Here is a 23,956-nt window from a genome sequence, read left to right as displayed (position 1 = left end):
TGTCTGGCCAATAATATTCAATAAACACCCTCTTTCACCGTGTTGTTATTGTCGACCATGCTGCACTCAGATTTCTGAGACAGCCAATTAGTTGGTTAAATCACCGGCTGCAAGTTTGCTTGCCCGTTTCTTCATTCATCGGCTAGTCGATAATGTTTTGTTTATTCTACTAATGCGTCGTGGAAAGCATCGTTGAGTCAACTCTCAAATAAACGATACAATTTATCGTTCATCAACATCATTCCTCTTCAAACGGTGTCTTTACACCATATCTTTGCCCGGTTAACCACCTCTTCTTTCTGTTGCCCGCATTTCAATTTGTCTTCCTAATATTGGTTACCGATTACAGATCCCACATTTTACATTGGGAGACCCTCATATTCCTAGAATCATATTCAACCCCAGGATCCATGGCATGGTTCCCAGGCACGCTATTGATTACCCCAGGAGTAAGAATCATCTAGAGGACCTACAGCTCCTGGGAGTGAACTGTATAGCTCCGGGGAACGAGAGGTGGTATCCTGGGAGCTTGGGTTACTACTTCTGGGAACAACTGTGTGGTCTCACGTATGTAAATAGTGTCTCGAGATGAACAATCGATATTACATTAAGAATAACTATAGTTGAGTCTAGATACAAAAACGTACAGTAGCGTGAGGAAGCAAAAGAGACAGCCTTCTTCGCGTTCAAGGGGAACTCATATGCATAATATGGGTCCCGTAGATCATGTCTCCATTCATCCTGTATACTTCATGTATAACCCTGACAACAACTAATAGCGTGCCTAGGTCCTCTAAAGTATTGCAGCCGTTGCCGGGCCAGATCATTTGCACGGTAGCTCATAAGATCCATGGGCTATGAAGCGCCTTGTTTCTGGGGCAGGACATGATTTATAGCCTACAGTGAGAGACCAGCAAGACTAGAGGGGCCAGCGAGATTAGAGGGTCCGGCAAGACTAGAGAGACCAGCAAGACTAGAGACTAGAGGAAGCCAGGACTCTCCAATCAAATGCCACAAACTTCTTGACTGAAACGGACCTGGGTACTATACCCACTGGTCCGGTTTTGTGCATGATACTTGCTGGCCCTTTCGACCAGGAGTATCAATCTGGCGTGGCATGGCCTGACCAAATACGAGAAGAGGGAAAAAATATTAAGTGTTAAGCCTACAGCCCCGCTCTTTTTTCGACGTCTGGAGAGCTCGTTACCCCAAGGTGGAGAAAGGAGTAACAGCTGGCCAATGGCATGATGATATTGTAGCAGGAATATAATTGGCTTTTAGTTACTCATTTCTCCACCCTAAAGCAACAAAGTCCTTATTGGTTTGCTTCCAGTTGTGCATAATCGAAAACGGCCTATACAGCTGCGACTATGACAGCCAATGCTCCAGAAGCTTCTATGGGTTGATTTCGTCCCTTAGGATGCGAGCAGATGAGGTCGCTGCACCAAGCACGAGCTTATGATGAAGTGAACGTCAGCCATGCTACCCAATCCCCAATCATACATTGGTTTCTCTGATCCATTAGCTTTACGCGGGAACTTATACTGTACCCCTCGAAGTGGTTGTATTCATTTGTCAGATTCACTTCTCTACATCGTTGGCTACAGTAATATGTTCTATGGGAGAAAGGATCCGTGGCCTGGCTTGTTATCTCCCAATTATCTACAGAAGCGAGGCTGGATGCCACAAACTCGCCATCAATAGCCAATCAATCTACAAGTCAGCAAAGTCACGTGCATACACCACTACGGAGTATCGTACAGAGGTTGCGGAAAGGTCATGGTATTCGTCGTGGTTCGGGTGATTCTATAAAAACCGGCCATGCATGGGCTGCACAATAATGAACCAATTGATTGGGCGGTTGACGCGCCCCTTAGTGTCTCATGAACCAAAAGATCGTCTGATTCTCTTTATCGTAGGAAAAACTACGGTTTCCGCGAACTCTGAATTTCTCCCGAAGGCGGGGGTCCTCTGATTATCTCTATCATAGGAGAAACCACAGATTTTCCGCGCGCTTTAGGCTCCTACGAACCAGACGATCATCTGATTATCTATATCATAGGAAAAACCACGGTTTCCGCGCGCTTTAGTCTCTCACGAACCGTACGATCATCCGATTATCTATATCATAGGAAAAGCCACGGTTTCTGCGAGCTCTGACTCTCTTGCGATCCGCAAGGACATACGGCCATCGCTGTCGTAAGAAATGTCACGATACTTCAGCAACTCTAAGGGTCTTCCCATGAACCAAGCCCCCGTCAGACTAGTGGTATCATGAGAAACACTACGATTTTCGTCCACGATGATAATCTCACGATTCAAAGGATCACGGGACAATATCCATCCCAAGATTTACCACGATTCCGCGACCTCAACGGTCATGTGGTGCTTTACCATCAACTAGCGTTGTGGTGTAACGGCATAGCTCATGTTCGGCCCTCAAGATCCGGATCTTGATCGAATAAGCACTGTAGCCACATGCTTCTTGGCCTACTCGGTTAGTAAGCCCGCCCGGTCGCCAGTTGGTTGCTAAGGGGCCGAGCTGGCCCATGAGCCGGAGACTATGGGCCAGCTCGGCCCTTTAGCAATCAACTGGCGACCGGTGCTCGTGATCATTAGATCTTAGCGTCTGTCTCTTACGCCATCGCCTTTTAACTATGGCCATTTGGCGTAAGCTCTGGAGCAGTAGGCGGTCATCTCCAGCTTACTGTTATCGGGCATGTGATATCTGATCACAGGCAACTTTGGATGCTGAACCCCTTACATTGGACCTCGATGGCCTTGAATCGATTTACGAGAGGCTTTAGTAGCTAGGTGGCTCATTTGGCCTTTAGTACTATACCAGTTCTAATGTCTATAGAGGCTGTCATGCTATGTCCAGTGAACATTCAAGCGGAAGGTGGGTTTTAGACGCTCTTTGGCCCATACTGTATCAAAATAGATTGTTTATACCATATAACTGAACAAGGAGTACTGGAAGACGAGTCGAAAAATACATTGTAGACATTATCGCAAGCTATCCTGCTTGATCCGTATGACCACTAATAGATTAATCTTCAAGATGTACGGTCCAATGGAGTTCATACATTCCGGGAATTATTTGTTAATTCCGGGAAGCCCTTATGCTCCTAGAATTCGTGATCCACCGGCACCGATCTTACTAAACGCACTAAAGCTCGGAAAACCCGCTCCTCGTTCCCCGGAGCTATACCAGCCACTCCCGGGAGCTATAGATCCTCAAGGAACTATGAGTCTGATTCCTAGGAGCGACCAAGAGCGTGCCTAGGAACCATGGTATGGATCCTAGGGCGGGATATGGTCCCAGGAACGTGTCTCAATCGCGAAATAATAAGCGGTATCATGATTAGATATCATCAATACAATTTTAGAACGCGAGCAATAAGAGCGGACAACAGGAAGAAGAGGGGATTGACTAGGCAAAATGATTGTGTAAAGACACAGTTTGAAGAGAATGACATTGATAAACGATCAGATGACGAAACATGCATCTTCAACAATGCTTTTCAAGCTATCAGTCGAATAAACAAAAATAGACACCTAGTGGTAAACCTAAAGTGGTGAAAGCATGAAGTTCAACGGGCAAGAAAATATTTGCACCCCATCATTAAATAATTTGCTGTTTCAGAAATTCGACTACAAAATCATTGAAAAGATTAGTCAATGATTAATCCTTTCGTTTTCTTCTTAAACACAGTGAGAGATGTAGGGTGCTTGGGTATTAGTAAATTCATGCCATCGGTTACCCGTTGATACACCAGGGGGGTTAACTAGACACAATCATGTGTTACACTTGTTCGGTTGTGCTGACAGGCCTACTAAGTATGATCCAAACATGTGTCGTCAAAAGATAATCCCCACTCCCACGATCTCGTCCAAATGTAGAGCGCACACCACCTCAATTGTCAATGCGCATGAAAAGGTTTGCAAGTGGCCGATTAGGCCCATAGCCCAAAGAGAAACTGTTGAAGGAGGCTGTTATTGTCAATCTCTAACATAGGTAGCCGCTGTGGATATGATTGGCCAGGGCAGTCGAACATTCACTAGCACGTGTCCTATGGGAAACCGACAGGCTGACACGGTTTTCCGAAACTCAACTTCAACATTTCAAAATCACACAAATTGGACTGAAAGCAAACGCTGACTTCAACGATGGGAGACGACTATTGCGGCCTACCGGCTCCACCCCCTGAGCCTGACGTTACGCCACTCGCGGCTCCAAGTTGCCAGGATTCTTGCTGCGATAGCGACGACGCTGAGCCTCTCGACACCCCGGCCCCGGGCCAGAAAATGCCCGCCCCGGAAAAACCGGACGATTGCTGCTCTTCTGGCAAATGTGCGGACAACAAAACCGAGAATCATATCGACGCGCCTGACTGCTGCCGTGGCAAAGTCAGCCCATGCTGCGACACGTCTTGCCTTGACCGCTTGGCTATGCGGGAATGCGAGATGGGTGCTACGGCTGCCCCCGGCCCAAATAGTCAGCCAAACAGTCAGTACCCGCCCTTTGAGAATGGTATCCAAAGGTTACTAACTCCCTTGAGCTTGCGGTGGAGCTACCGACCGCAAGGCATGCAGCCAACATAGTCTCTCTGCCCTCGACCGCTACGGTGCTACTCTGCAAGCCCTGGGATGTATCTGCCGCGCTCTTATTGCTCTTGGCCAGGAAACCTGCTGTGAAATTCGCGAGCGACAGTCACTGAACAGGAAGAAGTGCTCAAAGAAGTCATCTGCTCGCTCCCTTCGCGCTTCACTGGACTCCTGCAGCAACGGCTCGGTCACCAAAGACCAGGCCGCGCAGAACCCTCCTCGCCTGCGAAGCCTCTCTCGTGAAAGCACCGCGTCTGTCGAGAAGGCGTCCGCGGATGCCTGCGTTGTCTCTTTTTGTTCGAAGGACAAGCCCGCCAAAGAGCCTCCTGTCAGAAGCAAGTGCCCGAAGCCGTGCTGCTCTGAGGACACGCCCGCCACGGCTCCATTCGTTAAGGACAACTGTGCCGAGTCTTGCTACTCCCATGAAATGCTCGCGAAGCAGTCCGATGCCCAAACTGGACGCCTTGATTCTTGCTGCTCGGAGACTCCCCGTGTCGAAGAATCCCCTCCCAATGTCAGCTGCCCCACACCTTGCTGTACCAGAGACCGGCGTGTCAAAGACAATGACACCAGGAGCATTTATGCGGACCCATGCTGTTCGAAGGTCGGACCCGTTGTTGAACCTCTATCTAGTGGATGTGCGGGGTCTTCTTGTGGAACAGCTAATAAAACGATTAGCGAAGAGCTACCCAACGCCGCCTCCTCTGGCTCTTGCTGTAAGCCACCGAAGCAGGATATCGTGAAGACTCCAATGACTAGTTGCGCAGATTCTTGCTGCACAGAAAAGCAGCCGGCCAACCCTCAAGGCTCTTGCACCGATGCTTGCTGCTCATCTGCTGTGCCCGAACCTGGTTCAGAGATTGGCAAAGCCTCGATTCAGGCCGTCACCGACATAGAAAATCAGGGTACCGGCAAGGAACATGTTGTCCTCAGCATTTCTGGCATGACTTGTACTGGTTGCGAGACAAAGCTTAGCCGAACCCTCGTTTCTGTCCCCGCCGTCAAAGACCTGAGAACCAGTCTGGTTCTCTCGCGAGCCGAGTTTAACATTGATCTTCGCCTTGGCTCAGTTGAGGAAGTCATGAAACATCTGGAGCGAACCACTGAATTTAAGTGCAAAAGAGTCCAGAACCAGGGATCTAGCCTAGATCTTATCGTCCCGGCTGAGCCCTCGAATTTCATTAATCAGACGTGGCCCGACGGAGTTCTTGACATGGCACCCGTAGACAAGCAGACTGTGCGAGTTGCGTTTGATCCGAATATCGTGGGAGCTCGAGACCTCACCGAGAAGATTTGGGGTCCGCCAATTGAACTTGCTTCTCCACGTGGCGACCCTTCCCTGGACGCTGGCAGCAAGCATGTTCGTCATGTCGGATACATGACGCTTCTCTCCGCTGTCTTGACGATTCCGGTCCTAGTCATGGCATGGGCTTCGCTTCCTGACAGGGAGGTGGCATATTCCTCGGCTTCACTCGCATTGGCCACGATTGTTCAAGTTGTCATAGCAGGGCCTTTCTATCCTAAGGCCCTAAAGGCTCTCATTTTTTCGAGTGTTATCGAGATGGACCTCTTGATCGTCTTGAGCACTAGTGCTGCCTACATATTCTCAGTGGTCTCCTTTGCGTACCTCATTGCAGAGCAGCCCCTTTCGACTGGTCAATTTTTTGAAACGAGCACTCTCTTGGTCACCTTGATCATGGTTGGTCGATGGGTTGCCGCTCTCGCTCGTCAGAGAGCCGTTGAATCTATTTCTATCCGGTCACTTCAGGCGTCGACAGCTATCATTGTCGACCAAATGAGCGGAACGGAACGTGAAGTTGACGCTCGACTTCTTCAATACGGCGACACCTTCAAAGTTCTTCCTGACACCAGAATCCCGACCGACGGCACTGTCATCAATGGGTCGTCTGAAGTTGACGAGTCCATGCTCACTGGTGAATCTAGACCAGTGGATAAATATCCCGAGTCCGTGGTTGTTGCTGGGTCTATCAATGGATCTGGAGTTATGACTGTTCGACTGAACCGTTTGCCTAGCGATAACACTATCAATGCCATTGCTGCGATGGTCGATGAGGCCAAACTGTCAAAACCTAAGCTGCAGGATCTCGCAGACCGGGTAGCATCTTACTTCGTCCCGGTTGTGCTGGCATTGACAATCATCACGTTCGTCACCTGGGTTGCAGTAGGCATGACTATTCGTGGATATGACGGATCCGAGGCTACAATTCAGGCCATCACCTATGCCATTACTGTCCTCATCGTTTCTTGCCCCTGTGCCATCGGACTGGCTGTTCCTATGGTCATTGTTATTGCTAGCGGAGTCGCAGCCGAAAGAGGTATCATCTTCAAGTCAGCAGATGCTATTGAAGTGGCTCATAAGACGTCGCACGTCGTGTTTGACAAGACTGGGACCTTGACCCGGGGAAAGCTTTCTGTCGTCACGACGGAGTCCGACAACGTGGACAAGCTCCCGCTTCTTCTAGGCCTTATCGAGAACAGTCGACATCCAGTCTCAGTTTCTGTGGCTGCTCACCTCAAGGATGCCGGAGTTATGGCTTCGACTGTTCCTGAGCCCAAGAGCCTTACTGGAAAAGGTGTTGAAACCACCTTTGGTGGCCGGAAACTTCGAGCAGGCAATACTCGCTGGCTGAATTTATCGGAAAATGAAGTTGTTCAACCAATGCTTGCTCAAGGGTACACTGTCTTCTGCTTTACTATCGACAATGCGTTACAGGCGGTCTATGGTCTTGAAGATGAGCTTCGACCTGATGCTGCGGGAACGATTGAGGCCTTACAGAGGCGTGGCATCTCGGTACATGTCGTTTCTGGCGACGATGATGGAGCTGTTCAGTCTTTGGCGTCCAAGCTTAGCATTCCTAGCGGTAACGTGCGTTCTCGAAGCTCGCCCGCCGACAAGAAGGACTACATCCAGACGCTTCTCAGTACTGGCATAGATCGTAAGAAACCGGTTGTTGTTTTCTGCGGTGACGGCACGAACGATGCTGTTGCTCTCGCACAGGCTACGATCGGCGTCCACATGAACGAAGGCACGGATGTCGCGCAATCCGCCGCGGATGTGGTTCTCATGCGACCTTATCTGGCTGGTGTCCCCACCATGATAGACGCCAGTCGGAAATCTGTCAACCGCATCAAGTTCAACTTTATATGGAGCTTCGTATACAACGCCTTTGCAGTCCTTCTCGCTGCGGGTGCTTTTGTCAATGCCAGAATTCCCCCAGAGTTTGCGGGACTGGGGGAGTTGGTGAGTGTGCTGCCAGTTATTGCTGCTGCGCTGCTTCTGCGCTGGTCGAAGTTCTAGGCACAAAGCACTATTACTGCACGAATGACGACCACTGAAGTTCCGCAAACTCTCGTTAATGTCTGACTGAAATCGTCACTTTCAAGACGGAATGCGACAGCTCCTGTCATATTCAGTTCGCAGAATGCTGCAATTCTGTCGTTATTGATAGTCTGCTTCATATTAGAGAAGATTCCTCCAAGGAAGTTTCAACTCAATCCGTTCCGTTCTCCAGATCCCCATCTCAGCTTCATTCTCGCCTTTGAAAAAGTAAATATATAACTATTCGATGTTGTCGCTACTACGGTCACTTCTGATGTGATTAGTCTCTTCTTACAGCACAGCGTATGCGTATGATATTAACGATGGCTTAAAGCTGCCAAGACTTGAATTTTAAGCTGTATTACAATGGGCCAGTGTGTTCTATGATGTTTGAGTTGGGACGCTTGAGTCTGGACGGAGTCCGTGAAACGGGGGTCAACCTAACAGTGGGAACGGCAAATAGGTTACGGCAAGCCCTGGCGAGGCTCCAAGTTCGCTTTCAGGAGTGGAACGCTCTACATGTACGTAAGCGGATATAACGTTAGAGGTGGTAGCCTGCATATCGCTTTCGAAGTTGAAATATAAACCACAACCTACTAGACTGGGTACGGATTCGCTTTTGGTCTAGTTGGGTAAACCAACTTTTCGTTGCGAGGGGTCAGGGTAACTGATACCAACCAACAACCAACCACGGTACTGTAGCTGCACTACATCTCCTCTATAGTCAGGCCTGCATGCCGGAAGTGGCCCTCTGCGCCTTTTCCCCTTGCATCGACGACATCAACACACCATTCGAGGAAGGTATCAAATCCCTGGCCCGGATTTTCTTCGTAGAACTGCCAATTTCGCCGAATGAAGGCATACTAACAGACTTCGGCTCTGGTCACTTCCCACAACGCTGTAGAAGCCACTCAATAAAATCCTTAACGACGGATGCATCGGTTGAGCCTTGGAATACTCGAGGTAAAACAATACCATCTTAGACGTACGTAGGTAGTATCTGATATTGCTGATCACGATGAAATTTAGACACTTAAACTGGCGCCGTACCCAGTAGGGACCAAGCAGTTCGCCTAAAGCCTTTCCGTTTGTCATATCCGGTTTCATCCACAAAGACAAAGGTGGTAAGACTGGAAGTGTAAGATATAGTGCAAGTATTCGTCACGAAGCTCTAGGTTGCGCTCTTAGCCTTGACACGGGCAGTCTTTTTTGGCCAGCCTTTGGATGCAAGGGCACGGCTGATGCTCGATTTCGTTGCCTAAAGAGCGAATTCGTCCAGGTACAGGGTAGGTTTTTCGAGTAAGTGATCGCACAAAGCCTCTAGCATAATTGGAGTGATTCTACGGGGTAGTCCGCCTTTATTAGGCGGTGCTTTGATGCTACCAAATGACTGCATCTGCATAGTAAGAGCCCCACACATGATTGGGCGACATTCAAAACAACAGCCCCGAGAACAGTGTAAAAAAGGCATCGCGTCTTTTATGAAGAAGGACAATCAAGTTGTTGATGGCCTTCTCTCTATATTTGTTCATTGAACCTGCAATTCCCATTACTTTTTCAAGCACTTGGGAATATTCGTCTACCCTCACCTACGACATTGTCTGTAGACAGGTCTAGTGTGCTCTCATGATGACCCATGCTACTGAAGCGCCGGGGAGGCAACGAATGCAAGTCCGAATGAACAAGTCTTTTGTAGTGATGGCCGAAGTAGAGAAATTCGGGCGAGAATGACTGAGTGATGTTCAGAATTTAAGATGCTTTGCCCATTCCAAGCAAAACCAGCAGTGCCACGTTCATCACAGCAATGAGTAGCCAAATAAGGACTGAGAGGATGCAGAGAGCCCAGTGGTTCCGCATCGGAAATTGCTCAACTTCCACTTCACCATGGCCTTCACTGGTCTGCTCGGCAGCGACAGTCATGTATTTATTGAAGCACGTAAACCAGACGAGGGGGGCTGAGACAAATGGCAGGATAACACTTAGTACAACCTGACTGGCAGTGAGGGTCTTGTCAAGCCCCTCCTTGCCCACAGCGGCAGCGATGATAATACTGGGAATAATACTGACGGAGCGCGTGATGAGACGTCGAAGCCAAAGTTTGATGCTCCATCTCAGCATGCCCTCGCTCACCATTTGGCCTGCCATAGTGCAAACAATACCGGCAGAGATACCGGACAGGAGAAGAGCCAAAGCAAAAACAAGACCGGCAGCTGGGGCAATAGAGGAAACAAGCAGCTTGTGGATTCCAAAGAGATCAGCATCAGCGCCGCCTGGGACGTCATAGAGAGAGGCACCAGCGACAATGAGAATGGCGCTATTAACGAAGAGAGCAAATGTGAAGAGTGAAAGGGCCAACTCGATGATGGAATACTTCATGCAGTTACGAATTGCATGAATGGACGGCCGGTATTCAATTTCCCCACCGTTGCTTCCTAAAGGCACTGTGGGCTCGACATAGCCTGATTTCACATCGAAGTCTTTCAGGCGAGACTGGACCACTCCGCTACCAAGAAAGAGTGAGTGCGGCATTACGGTCGCCCCAAGGATACCACAACTTTGGTAGAGACTAAGTCAAGGTGAGCACCTGTACAAGATTTTTGATAATGTTTCCTACTCACCCTTCAGATTGAACGACAGTCGATGAAGGTAGATACCCCCGGAAGACTTCCCCAATCGATTGGTCCTTGATGAGAGAGAGCTGAATGCAGAAGCAAATGACAACCCCCAATACAAGGGCCACGACGAAAAATTCAAAGAGTCGCAAACCCCACATGGATCCGTTGGGGCGCCAGAAGAGCAGCAGAAAGAAGACATCCACCAGGGTAATAGCACATCCGGCTACCAGAGGAATGTTTCCAAGTAGATTCAGCGAAATAGCGGATCCAACAACCTCGGCAATATCTGTTGCAATGATTGCCGCCTCTGAGAATACATAAAGAATGTATACCAGCCAGCTGGGGAGATGTTCGCGGCAATTTTCAGCCAGATTGAGACCAGTCACGGAGCCTAGCTTGATACACAGGGATTGGAGGATGATTGCAAATAGATCAGACATGAGAATTATGAACAGCAAGGCATACTTGAACTGCGCACCGGCCGCAACGTCGGTGGCATAGTTTCCCGGATCGATATAGGCGACCGAGATGAGGAAACCAGGGCCGACAAAACGACCAAATTTAGTCAATTTGCGAAGACAGCCTAAAGCTGAAAAAGAGAAGAAAGATTTGCCCGGACGGAATCCAAGTCATCAAGACTTGGCGGTCTCGGATCTATGGAGAGTGTATCCTCGCCTGTGCCTATACCACGACCGGCAGCATGTCTACGATGGACTCTGGAATTGGAGATGCCGTTGAAGTCATTACGGGTTGTGGTGTCCGGGCTGAAGGTAGGTGGGCTCTGGTTCCAGCCTGGGTGAGTGAGGGTTTCATCGGTTCGCGAGGGGCAGTTCATCGTATTTCTGTGTGGCCTGTCAGTACTGGGCGCAGGGCGTTGTTTTGGGTCCAGGTCCTTTCAGTTGAGAGCAAGTCGTGACCTCAATCGGAGCAGAGGAAGAAGCCAAGTGAGTACCCTGCAGGGAGCTTTCGAAGCCGTCCGAATTGCGTGTCATCGCTCAGAGCCAATCAACCTATCAAAGGCGGGGCTCCTCACGCCTTGAACTCTCCAGTAATATGACTCCAAATATCGCTGTGTGTATATCCGGCTTGTGCATTTCGGTGTTGCGGGTCCACATTTGACCCGCACCATACCGACGGCGTCGCTTAATTGCAGGAAGAGTTCCTGCAATTTTGGTCCGACATTCGTGCGTGACAAGTTACAATCCGGGTTGCTGGACGACGAACAAAAGTGCCAGCCTAGAAGAAGTCAGAAAAGTCAGCATGTTTCGCGCACGTGCATTTCATGGGAAACGGTCAGTGCACGTGGCGGAATATCTAGAAAAAGAAAATCCGACAACCCCGAGGAGATCGCTGGCGTTCCAAGGAAGGATATTTCAGGAGACTCTTAAGGTCCAAATTGCACTTCATGGGACTCCCATCCGTGGAATTTTACGAGATGTTGAGGGTATATGCGAAGCAGTTGATCGAAGTTGAAATAAGAAGCTTCTAGTGCGATCTGGGGAAGTGAGGAGCTTGGGGACGATTTGAGGACCTTGTGGGTGAGCACAAGGAAGCATCTTCAGACGACGTCATCTATCAACTTCTCGTAGCCTCCAGTCTTCGCCTTAGGTTCGCATTACCGTTGTACCTCATTTTATAATATTCTCATGATATTGCTCAGCCATTTTGAGAAGATTTTGGCCTCGACCTGGTTAAAGTTTCGCCGGCAAAAAGGTTCCAGAACTTCTCTGGAGGATCACGTACAGTCTAGTATTACAGAAAGTCTTTCTTCTTACCACAACTCCTATTTCTTGACCCTCGTAGTCATTCAAAATATTTCAGTTACTGCTGAAACGATAGCATGTGGCTGTGTTCCTTCCGCGAAGAGATTGCCTAATCACATCATTATTCGTAAGCACGACTAGCCCTTAAGGAATGACAGCAGGAAAATGCGCCTGCTCACGCCACTCGTGCCAGGTGGGTCCGTGCGCTAGACTTAACATGCGAGATGAAATATTTTCGAGTACTTTTTTCCAACTCTCTTACCTTGCGACCTACTAGTCAGCTGAGAGACCACGCAATTATGACCGCCAAGGCAAAGCTGAACCGTGAGCGTCGGCTTCTACTTGTTATTGGCATCTCATTCTCATTTTTCATCGCTGAGATTGGTGGTTCGTAGCCTGATTCTGCTCTCGAGTTCACCGAGAATCATGTTTAACCCATGTTTCACCATACAGTTGGATTCTACACACGCTCTCTCGCGCTCGTTGCCGATGCGTTTCATTATGTGAGTCTGAGATTCGCCGTGAAATAAACACCATCCTGACGACTACAGCTGAATGACCTCGTGGGCTTTATCGTGGCGTATGCTGCTGTCAAGGTGAAACTGATTAAGGGTCGGCCTTCGGAAGTTACTGACTTAGGATGAACAGATATCGGCACGGGATGAGTCCCCTAAAGAACTTTCCTTCGGTTGGCAACGAGCACAACTTCTGGGGGCATTTTTCAACGGCGTCTTTCTCCTCGCGTTAGGGGTCAGCATCTTCCTACAGTCTATTGAAAGATTTGTGTCACTCCAGCGTATGGAAAACGGTCCTTCGCGACGCCCGTACCACGTACTCACGTTTTATCTTCCAGGAGTTGAAAAGCCAAAGCTTATCCTCATCATCGGATGCGTTGGCCTAGCGCTCAACATCATAAGTGCCACATTTTTACATGGTTGGGTAATCCCGTTCCCTTGAATGGCCCATTTTAACTACTATATTCTTAAAGAGCATGACCATGATCACGAAAAGGACCGTACGCACAACGGGGAGCCCACGGCAAACGAAGGCCATGAGAATAGAGCAGAGGCTTCACTTGGAGCAGATGTGGTGGGTATCTCTTGAGATCTTCGAAACCCGGAGTACACCATTCTGACATTTGGACAGCCCGTTACACTTCACCAAGAACACCGACACCAGGCGAATCCACGGAAAACGGCCGGGTATGATCTTGGCATGTTAGGCGTGCTTCTTCACGTTATTGGCGATGCGATTAACAACGTGGGCGTCATTATCTCTGCCTTGGTCATCTGGTTGGCCCACTATGACGGGAAATATTATGCAGATCCTGGAGTCAGCATGGGAATTGCGGTGATGATCCTCATATCATCAGTTCCCCTAGGTGAGCAAAGAGAAACGACGACTTGACTAAGCTAATTCGCGTTTTCTCGCGAAGTTAAAAGATCAGGCTCCATCCTTCTTGAAAGCGTGCCTCCTGGGGTTGATCTAAGAGACATAAAGCATGACTTGGAAACGGTTAATCCCCCTAACTTTCCTGCATTGCTTTTGACCAAGAACCTGTCTGACATTAGAACAGATCCCTGGAATAGAATCGGTGCATGAACTACATGTTTGGGGCCTAAACCAGCGAAAGGCGCTTGCGTCAGCCCATGTAGTCGTTAAGGAGCATTCGGTCTCTAGCTTCGTCCACTTGGCAAACGTGATTAACGAATGCTTTCATGCCTATGGCATTCACTCGACCACGCTGCAACCAGAGCTTGCAGCGAGTAATATCTTAAGCGAGGCTTCGGGACAAAAAAATCTTCGGAAGAGGTCGAACATCGCCCTGTCCTGCCAGATAACCTGTGGAAATCTCTGCGAAGATCTGACCTGCTGTGGATAAGTGCCGGCCCAGCCATCAGCCCCATTATCAATAGAACTTGCAGTGGAAAGGTGACGGCATTTGCACTTTCCAAGTTTTGACCACATATGGTAGGCGGTTGTACTATAAATGATGGTGATGGGTATAAACAGGAACAACTCGGAAGGGGCGAAAAATGATGAAAATTTTTTGTTTTAAGAGAAAACAATGAATATGGATCTAGGAGAGCCTACCAACAATCTAACTAAGAAAGAGAACAACATGATCATGATAATCGGGTGCCGCGCGGCCGAAGCTGATAGAGGGCACTAGACAGGGTTTAGTTTGCTGGCTTAACAACCCTACCCCTCTTTTCGTGCCATGAGGAGTCACGTCAGCCATAAAATCGCTCAAGCGCCCGTACGCATGCCAAATTTTCTCTCATACAAATTTCATTCGCAGAATCCCGTTATTACATGCTACAATGTCGAATCTTTTAAGCAAGCTCACGAATCAAATATCTGGTCAACAGACAACACCGGGCTCCCAACAGTCATCTTCTGGTATCCTACATAAAGTTACTGATGCCATGACCGGTCAGAAGCACCCTCAGGATTATCAGAGCCAACGACCACCTGATGCCGGTTAGTTTTGTGATTTCCTGTCCAATGAGTGTCGCTAATAGTAAGCTGCAGGCGGCCACGGCGGGTATCAAGGTGGACGGGAAAGCTACAGGGGCGGTCACGGTGGCTATGAGGGAGGCCACGGCGGGTATCAAGGTGGACGGGAAAGCTACAGGGGCGGTCACGGTGGCTATGGGGGAGGCCACGATGGGTATCAAGATGGACGGGAAAGCTACAGGGGCGGTCACGGTGGCTATGGGGGAGGCCACGATGGGTATCAAGATGGACGGGAAAGCTACAGGGGCGGTCACGGTGGCTATGAGGGAGGCCACGACGGGTATCAAGGTGGATGGGAAAGCTACAGGGGCGGTCACGGCGGGTATGAAGGAGGCAACGGCGGGTATCAAGGTGGACGGGAAAGCTACAGGGGCGGTCACGGTGGCTATGAGGGAGGCCACGGCGGGTATCAAGGTGGACAGGAAAGCTACAGGGGCGGCCACGGTGGCTATGAGGGAGGCCACGGCGGGTATCAAGGTGGACAGGAAAGCTACAGGGGCGGCCACGGTGGCTATGAGGGAGGCCACGGCGGGTATCAAGGTGGACAGGAAAGCTACAGGGGCGGCCACGGTGGTCATTAGGGTGGCTGCAAAAGCTGCTCCCGGTGCTTACGACTCGGTTGTAAAGGTTAGGTTGTTACGAAATACTCTCTGGCTACTGAGGGTTCTCTTCCTTATATCTTGGTATGGTGGGCAAGGAAAAGGGGATATCAACCCAAAACCGATCTATTAGCCTCCTGTTCTCTAGCAGAATAGGCAGTTTAATTAGAATTTCTGATGGGATACTCCTTTCCGGCCTATCTTCTGCGGGCGATTCTCAGACATCCTGCCAATTCTCGCAGCACCGCATGAGCTCCAGCCTCGAGTTATTGTGCGAGTTCATTCTACTAGGGACGTCAGTGAGAGTGGAGCATATTGTGAACCAGGGTCCCATGGGTTGAACACTTGAAATTCGAAGTTATTGTCAATACATATGTACATGCATCGTACGCCTTTACACGACAATCCCGAGGCCCTATATTGTCTTTGGTTGGGAGAACTTTCCTCACGATTCTGGCCCAAACGCCAATATCGCCTTCGAGTCGACGAACAATACCAATTTCCTTCTTTTTACGGGTGAAGGACTCCGAGTGCTTGCCCTATGGATCTGTCCAACATCAATTCCGCTGGCTTCCGAGACTCTGCTGCTCCATACACATCGAATTGTAAACTGACCGCCAAAAAGAGAGTTGCCCGGAAGCATCCAGATGCCACGTTGCCAGATCTGCCAGATGCCAGGCACCAGACAGGCTCACCTACGGGTTTTCTGGTTTGCGATCTCCGAAATCCTCTCTGCTTCCATTTTACACTCTACTCGATCTAGTAGTGAAGAAAGGTTGGTTGTTGTCCATCAGGCGATCTACCCCTGTCTCGTTCAACCACTGACATGAACTCGGTTTGTTATTATTTTCGGCCATTTCATAGTCAGATTGCTGCGAGATACTGTAATCAATTGTTTAATCATGGCTGTGAATCTTCTCTTGCCTGTTGACCTTAATGCTTTCCCCAGCATTGTTTGGGCTTAACACTCGTTGACAAGTCCTGGGACGCTATTATTCTACTCTCATTTATTCTGTAGTGTATTTATCGTGGAAAGCATCTTTTTTCAGTTAACTAAATAGCTGGCCTTGAATACGTGGCATAAAATCGACCGACCACAGAGGCCTAAACGATTTCACGCAGTTAACTTGGGGCGTGACTCTTAAAGGTTTTGAGATACACGTGATGTGTGCGGGGCCCAGGAAGCGTGGGTGTATTCGGCCAATGGCAGTAATTGACCACCGTACTCTTGTCCAGGAGGCGGCGTCTCTCACCTGCCATCCGTTTATTGCTTTTCATCACCACTTTTAAATGATCAACATAACCAACCTTTACCATTTCCGGTTCAACTGTTCAACAGTTGACTCGGATGCAACCACGAATTCATCAGAGTTACTCATATCCATGGACGCCACCTGTGTCCTGAACACACCCGAAATGTTCACCTTAACGTCTTGAGTCGAGCCTCGATTTCTACGAAAAACCGACTCCTCACCACATCCGACCGACATCGCACATGATTGGGATATTGCTCAGTCTGGAATATCGTGCAACCATGCATCGGCTTCAATTTATGTCATCCGGCCATTCATTCCTGCGGTCAGTGTGTTGGCGCATCGTGAACAGTCCCATTTTCGGAATAAACTATACGGAGAGACGCCTGGGGATATGATTCGAAAATTCAGGGGCAGATACCAATATTCCCTAAAGCTCTGTCCTGTCCTTGCGCGTAAGTCACATACCAGATGGGCGTTGCACCTATCCTTGACGGTGAAGGTACGGAAAGAACCATTTACATAGTTGTATGGTTTAATTTGTTTTTGATATGCAATGGCCGACACAGACACAACAAAAAGAGGGGGTCAATCCCGGTCAAGTCTTGCCTGGCCTGGTTGATGCTATTTTTGTGAGCCTCGCCTGTGGTTGATTTGATTGGCTCATTCTTCCCTCCCCCCCAAGCCAGAGGGCAACCGTTGCCCCGAACGTTCCAGAAGGGTTTCTCTCTTCATTGACAAGACGCAGTCTTAGTCTTTTGCCATCATCATCGCCCGCCATGGATAAAGCCATTTTGGGCCTGACAGCCCAGAAGATACGAGAGCTATTCACAATTTGCGGAATTGAGGACAGTGAGGAGCACCTTAATCTGGTTATCGCCCACGCTGCCGATCATGGTGAGTTAGCCCCCGCCAACGTCTCAGAGTATTCATCATTAACGGTCGCTTTAGTTTACAAAGCTCGACTCGTGATCGCTGGAGGTGCGACCGAGCCTATTTCTCAAGCTAAGGAAGCGACTATAGAAACCCCTCCGACTCCACCACATGAAACTCGCGGGTCCTATCGACTTATGAAACAGACAGGGAAGAACGGTCCAACAACCTACAGCGATATGGCCAGCACGGAGAAGAAGAAGAAAAAGAAGAGGAAAAGAAGCGACCAGTCGGAGTTGATAGATCAACCTCCCGGAGCGTCAGTAGCTGATGGAACTGGAACAGCCAAAGTTAAGGCTCCCGAGGAATCAATTTCGCCAGAAGTACAAACAACGGTATGTTATTTTGTCCTCCAGATTGAAGAAAGTCTAATGGATGCATGGTTTACGTCTAGTCCGAAGTCGAAGACCCTGAATCTTTGTGTGTGCCTAATCCCCGTGACAGCTCTTTGCCATTACATCTAGATTCAGCCTACGAGATGAAGATCATGACAACAATATTGATGCAATGTGTCAAATCCACCTCTGATATCGCACAATATGGGCAGCGCGACAGCATGGCCCTAGCAACAACTAGGCTCGAGAGGATGCGGGACCATATCAAAGATGTCTCTCGATACAATTATGAGCAGGCAATTCACGCCATTCGAAGAGACACTGCTTTAACTACGGGCAGAGCAATACAGACAAGATACAACGAAACTATCTTCTGGCCTATCATTCTCAAGTGCGCGGCGCTGATCGACCCTGCCACGCTGCCACCCGCCAAGGGCCCGGCTGATGGATTCACCATGGCGGAAAAAGCTGCCACAAAGAAATTCATGGAGGACACTGGGTATAGTGTAGGTGCAGAAAACCAGCGACAGTACCGAATTTTCTGGAAAAACATATTCGATATGCGTGAGGCTGGCGTTGACAAAATTCTCTTCTACCGTACAAAAGAATTCGACAGTTTCTGCAGGGGTTATTCCAAGACATCGGAAACTCCACTCGTGGATAAAATTTTGAGATGGGAAAACGAGTATCGATCTCATATCGAACAATTGGAAATGCGGATTACCAAGTTGAAGACAGGAGACTCGAAGCGTCTTAGCTACCTCAGCAATCTTCAAGTGCTAGAACGACTGAAAGTGCCGGAGCCCTCGTGGAATAATGCTTCAAACGAGTGGGCCGTCAACGCTGAAGAAGAAATCTTCAGGCAACGCAGCTCAAAGTCTATCTCGACTGATATTCTTGGCATTCCACACGATGATGAATCGGTATACGAAGGCGGGTCAGACAAGTCCGCATTCATCACTCTTCTGCCCAAGGACGACGAAACTCTGTTCGTCTCTTCTATTGTGCCGATATGCGAGGGAGACTTCTTGGGTATATTTGCTGGCACCATCCGTTTGTCGGAGGATTTCAATGTCACCCACGGTATCTCTGGTCCCGCCGAGAATTTGTGGCTTGACTATTCTCAGGTCACTGGGGCGCTGAATCAGATGCAGGTATCTGAACCAGGCGGTAACGCAAACGTATGCCTTAGCTGGGAGGCATTCCATGGTGACAATGCGACGGAGCCGTGCATCTCGTGGCGAGTCTCCGTCAAAGCCACCAAGCACATCATGCCATTTGATCCTATCGTTCGCGCAGCTGCTCAACAAGAACAATACCATTTGCATTCGTCACCTGAAAATGCCAAAAGAGGCTTTCTCGAAACTGCTACTAGCTAGTGGTCTGCTGTTGGGGCTCCCTTTACTTTTTCAGGTTATCTTAGATGCGTTCCGTTCCAAATACGAGCAAAGAATTCCAGCCAACAACAAATTCATGCCTAATTACATCTTATCTTTGTGACTGAAATGGACCAGTGGGCAGCTGCCTGTACTGATCGACTGCGACGCACTCGGTTCTAACCGCTCTGGAAAAAGGCCTATTCATCGTACCATGGAAGTAAATACATGGCTTCTTGTACCATATATTTGAATTCAATTGGCGAGTGGTCCTTGCTAGTCCTGCACTACTCTTTATTCCGGACTCATCCCAACATCATGAGACTGGCAGCAGCAGCAGTCAAAGCAGTTTGACGAGAGCTGATACGACGCATCGGCGCCGCTGACGTAGCAGGAGGGGTACCATTATTAGACTGACCAATCAGGGCGGGAAATTGATCCTGTCCTTCAACAAGGACAAGTGCCATGCCGCTCTTGTGAAGGAAAATAATGTAATGTTAGCAAGACCAAGATTTTTGCGATTATTCAGGATACGACTGTCTAGCCATTTGTACTCACCACCATGTGCCACTGGATATGGCAGTGAAAGATCCACGCGCCGGGATTATCCGTAACATATCTGTTTTCAAGAAAGGTAAGCTATTGTCTTGCCAGTAGAATATCCATGTGATTTACCGGATCACGGCCCATCCTGACGGAGGAAGATTAGTTGTGTCACGATAAGGAGGATTTCGAAGATTTATTAGGGATTCTGGGGCGTCCGTCGCGGAATCATACGGGAAAGAGCCGGTACCGGACCCAAGCACCCAGAAAGTGTGGCCGTGTAGGTGCATGGGATGGCTCATCTGCGGTGAGTTTATCTCCCATTAGTTCCAGCTGTCCACATCATAGAAAGGTCGTTGGAATTTAACAGACTTACCGTATCCATCGAATCATTTGCAATTCTCATAATAATATCAATCGTTGAGTTAGACGGCACATGGATGGTTGTATTCGCCTGCCAACCGTCTGATACGTTGCCCTGGATGATTGGTATTTTTGGCTCAGAGTATGAGGCGTCATTCACTACCCATGTCACAATGTCGGTCTGGTTAATTGTGAAAGTGTATGTCTGATCTGCTGGTGATGAGGGAGGGTTGACAGGCGCGAAGGGAGAAAGCAACTGAGGATTAAGTACGCTGGTATCAGGTTTGGCTGATCCGTTGGTCAACATCCAAATGGTTGAGGGATCGACCGTGACGTTCATTGGGGTTCTGCTGCTCATCATGCTCATCTGCAAAATGAAAACGAGAAGTCAGCACGGGCATGATATGGTCGCGACTTGCTTGCCGATTTTCTTACGTTATAGGACACAATAGCTTGCCCTTCAAGCACTTGTTGCATGTCACCATTGGGGTATGATGCGAATCTGAGATAGTAATTCCCCGGTTTCTGATCAAGTCGAATCATCACTGAGTACCGTTGGCCGATCTCTATTTCCAGGACCTAAAATGACGTGTGGTGAGCCCAGGCTGGGGGATATAACGGATGCTCTTCAAAGGTATGCTCACCTTCACCTCCTGTATTTCCACATACAATCCGTCGGCAGCATAGACAAACATAGAGTGTGCATCCAGAGAGACATGTAACTTGCTGACTGCACCGGAGTTGACCAGATTCAGCGCGAGCCAACCACTCGTGTGATCCGCAGGGATGGTGAGCAAGGACGACGAAGTATTGGTGCAGGTCTCAGGTGGGAGTGAACTGGCATTGTAGCCTTGCCTAAACATCATTGGCGGCATACAGCCACGGGGACTCAATGAAGTCATGGACGGTGACATGTCCGACATCGTCATTGTAGCTGACATCGGCATTGCGGACATAGAAGTGCTAGACATAGTCATACCCACGGTCGTATCCATAGCCATCGTACCTGTTGACATCTGAGAGGATGTGGCGGATGCGTCCGTGCTCATGTCCATGTCCATGTCCATTCGTTTCGCCATTGACATTGCCATCATTGATGAAGAACGCTGGTTCATATCTTCATATCCCATATTGGGTCCTGCCTGGAGCATATACTCCGGTAAACACTCAACCCTCCCGAATCCATTGGCAAGGATGCTGTCGACACAATTTGGAAAAGCGCCTGTCTCAAAGTATCGAGCGTAAATGGTGTCCGAAAGTTCATGTGTCCAGTCACTTAAAAGAATGGATGTAGCGTCCCTCTCCGTCTGCAGAATGATATCACGCTCGTGTGGGCTATGAGCAAGCTTTTCAAATGGCCGCAGTCTTTGGGGAGATGGTCGTATCAAGAGTGGCCCTCTTATGCCGTCATTGTAGTATGCTCTAACGTGGGAATGATACCAGAAGAAGCCATACTGATCTTTGATCGAGAATCTGTAGGTGAAGTTACCGCCAGGAGGTATGGGATACTATGGTCTAGAATCAGCAACAAGGATGTAAATTACCGTCAAATATTTAAGGACTGACCTGCGTGACACCAGGCACTCCATCCATATCGGGACTACCCCTTTGCAAAATCCCTGTTATGGCACAATCAGTGATCACTGGTTCTAAAAAAACTGTTTCCTCATGGAAGTGACTTACCGTGCCAGTGAAGAGAAGTATCAACGGGGAGGTCATTCTTGACAAAGATTTCCAGATCGTCGCCTTCGTCTGCCTCGATTAGGGGCCCCGGTAGCTGACCATTGATCAGAAAGACTTCGCGGCTGACACCATCTATTTAGGAATTAGCTCTGAAAGTCCCATGTTTGGCGCTCATGGTCCACGTACCCGGAGCTTTAACGTCATTATGCACCGTCAAGTTGTATGTACGGAGAATAGCATTCGAATGAGACACAAAGTAACAAAGTGCAAGCCAAATGGCGTACGAAATCCGGCAAACGGACATCTTTGGCAGATAAGGAGGAGCTACTGCAGAAAGGCACGCTTTAATCCCTTGTGGGGGCGAAAACGTCGCCATTATTATATCCGTCACCTCCATACAGCCACGAGACTGCGATATTTTCGCGGATTTTAGCGCGGTCTTGGCACTGCTCGATGTCAGGGACATGGTAAACTATGACATAATTTTACGCACTAATCGCGCATAGAAGAATGTGGATTGGTCAAATGACCGAAGTGGGCCCACAATTGAATTGTCAAAAAGTTAACGATCGCATTGGATATTGATGCTTGGCCTTCAGAACGGTTGGCCTGGTCTTTTAAGTTCCTTGGAATATTGATGTCTCTTACGCGTAACGCAGAAAGCAGAGACAGCCCAGAACCCAACGTGCCAGGTGGCGAAAGGCACTCGGACGGGTATATTAGTTCTGACACTTTTTCTTATTGCGAGTTTCTATTTTGACAAGTACACTCTACATTTTCCTGAAAGTATTAGCTCAAATCCTCGAAGATGGAACATCATATCACACAGCGTCTTTCCATCAACGTCCAGAACGATCTTCCAAAGGGCAACATTGTTATCAAGAACACCGTCATAACCTGGTATTTGAGAAATATTACCATTCAGAGACTGAAATTGAACTAACTTTACTCGGGAAGTGGTCAACCGTACGAAAAGAGCGATATCGCTAAGCTTTTGTCTCCCGAAGACGTGAATCAAATAATGATTCCACATGATGAGAACAGAACAATATCATTCTGTGGCAGCGCAACTTACAGAGTGGGGGTCGAAGGCACTTTGGATTTATACCACGATATCGACGGTCAAATAGTCTCGCTGTATTGGAATGGTCCATGGGCTCGTACTCATAATCAGTTTGATATGGCGAACCTCAACTGTGAAGAGTACACTGTGAATATGTCCCCTATTCAGGAGAGCGGTATTTTAGGTGATGTTTCAGTTATTGTGGCACAGACAAGTCGATGAAATTGTGACGCTCCCATTTCAGTCACTGTTTGCACGTGCACCCTCCCAACTAAAGGAAGAAATTTGATGTACGTCCTCTCTCATTGTATACCTGGCTCTTTTTTGGGGCAGAGATTGATTGACGCACCCTGAACGTAGGGTATCATGTGAAATATCGAAGTTCGGAGCATGTCCTTGGATAGAGATAATTACCAAGGTGTCGCTAGGGGCTTCTAAATACTAGGTACAAGACGAAACACATCGCGAGGAATGCAAAGGCGCTCAGGCGCCTAGGAAAACCCACATAAGCTAGGTGGGACCAATCATTGCGTATGTTCTTTGGCAATGATCTATACATCATCTTGGCTCCTGGATGATCGCTGCAAGCTCCTAGAACGGAATTGGATGCTCTCAAGGATGCTCATATCCACCTCTATTTCGGCTCGAGTCGTTCGTAGGAAGCCAACAGAGTAAACCAGTGGCAGCTATGACGCTTTATCGGAAGACTGAACCCGTTGGTGATATTGCGCAAACAAGCACAGACCATCGGCCGGCGTATATTTTTACGACTGAAGCCTTCTCGCCGGGTGCTCCACGCGAGGATCAAGATCGAGACGGCCAAAAGAATAAAAATAAAAATAAAACTAAAAAGGTGCAATATCAGTATGCTAGCTGCAGTGACTGCGCCAGCAAAGACAACAAAATCAGGGACGGTATCAAGGATTAGACCTATACATTGGTAAGCGTCCATGACAAATGAA

At 48.6% G+C, this 23,956-nt stretch overlaps 7 protein-coding genes across 7 annotated transcripts; 5 read left to right on the top strand and 2 right to left on the bottom strand.

Moving 5' to 3' along the window:
• Positions 1–4,170: 4,170 nt before the first annotated feature.
• Positions 4,171–7,927, top strand: N7487_002253 (cation-transporting P-type ATPase PCA1; the record flags this gene model as incomplete). Its single annotated transcript, XM_056870000.1, has 2 exons — positions 4,171–4,510; positions 4,563–7,927. 2 exons carry the CDS (start codon positions 4,171–4,173, stop codon positions 7,925–7,927), a joined length of 3,705 nt encoding a protein of 1,234 aa, XP_056734784.1.
• A 1,770-nt stretch (positions 7,928–9,697) lies between these two features.
• N7487_002252 (uncharacterized protein) lies at positions 9,698–11,398 on the bottom strand (the record flags this gene model as incomplete). The annotated part of the gene is made up of 3 exons (XM_056869999.1): positions 9,698–10,514; positions 10,567–11,146; positions 11,203–11,398. The coding sequence occupies 3 exons, from the start codon at positions 11,396–11,398 to the stop codon at positions 9,698–9,700; spliced, it is 1,593 nt and encodes a 530-aa protein (XP_056734783.1).
• A 1,227-nt stretch (positions 11,399–12,625) lies between these two features.
• N7487_002251 (cation diffusion facilitator family transporter) lies at positions 12,626–14,208 on the top strand (the record flags this gene model as incomplete). Its single annotated transcript, XM_056869998.1, has 8 exons — positions 12,626–12,713; positions 12,780–12,829; positions 12,878–12,922; positions 12,975–13,260; positions 13,315–13,415; positions 13,473–13,707; positions 13,762–13,841; positions 13,903–14,208. 8 exons carry the CDS (start codon positions 12,626–12,628, stop codon positions 14,206–14,208), a joined length of 1,191 nt encoding a protein of 396 aa, XP_056734782.1.
• A 442-nt stretch (positions 14,209–14,650) lies between these two features.
• On the top strand, positions 14,651–15,427 carry N7487_002250 (uncharacterized protein; the record flags this gene model as incomplete). Its single annotated transcript, XM_056869997.1, has 2 exons — positions 14,651–14,810; positions 14,862–15,427. The coding sequence occupies 2 exons, from the start codon at positions 14,651–14,653 to the stop codon at positions 15,425–15,427; spliced, it is 726 nt and encodes a 241-aa protein (XP_056734781.1).
• A 2,050-nt stretch (positions 15,428–17,477) lies between these two features.
• On the top strand, positions 17,478–19,345 carry N7487_002249 (uncharacterized protein; the record flags this gene model as incomplete). Its single annotated transcript, XM_056869996.1, has 3 exons — positions 17,478–17,595; positions 17,650–17,966; positions 18,026–19,345. 3 exons carry the CDS (start codon positions 17,478–17,480, stop codon positions 19,343–19,345), a joined length of 1,755 nt encoding a protein of 584 aa, XP_056734780.1.
• Positions 19,346–19,647: 302 nt separating this feature from the next.
• N7487_002248 (uncharacterized protein) lies at positions 19,648–22,235 on the bottom strand (the record flags this gene model as incomplete). Its single annotated transcript, XM_056869995.1, has 11 exons — positions 19,648–19,815; positions 19,901–19,961; positions 20,018–20,187; positions 20,262–20,615; positions 20,684–20,827; positions 20,893–21,085; positions 21,126–21,211; positions 21,421–21,756; positions 21,815–21,867; positions 21,932–22,063; positions 22,118–22,235. The coding sequence occupies 11 exons, from the start codon at positions 22,233–22,235 to the stop codon at positions 19,648–19,650; spliced, it is 1,815 nt and encodes a 604-aa protein (XP_056734779.1).
• Positions 22,236–23,682: 1,447 nt separating this feature from the next.
• N7487_002247 (uncharacterized protein) lies at positions 23,683–23,922 on the top strand (the record flags this gene model as incomplete). Its single annotated transcript, XM_056869994.1, has 1 exon — positions 23,683–23,922. One exon carries the CDS (start codon positions 23,683–23,685, stop codon positions 23,920–23,922), a length of 240 nt encoding a protein of 79 aa, XP_056734778.1.
• Positions 23,923–23,956: the final 34 nt, after the last annotated feature.

This window comes from Penicillium crustosum (genome assembly GCF_028827405.1).
Source record: "Penicillium crustosum strain IBT 35664 chromosome Unknown utg000001l_segment0_segment0, whole genome shotgun sequence".
NCBI classification, from domain to species: domain Eukaryota; kingdom Fungi; phylum Ascomycota; class Eurotiomycetes; order Eurotiales; family Aspergillaceae; genus Penicillium; species Penicillium crustosum.
This window is presented reverse-complemented; position numbering and strand designations above follow the sequence as displayed.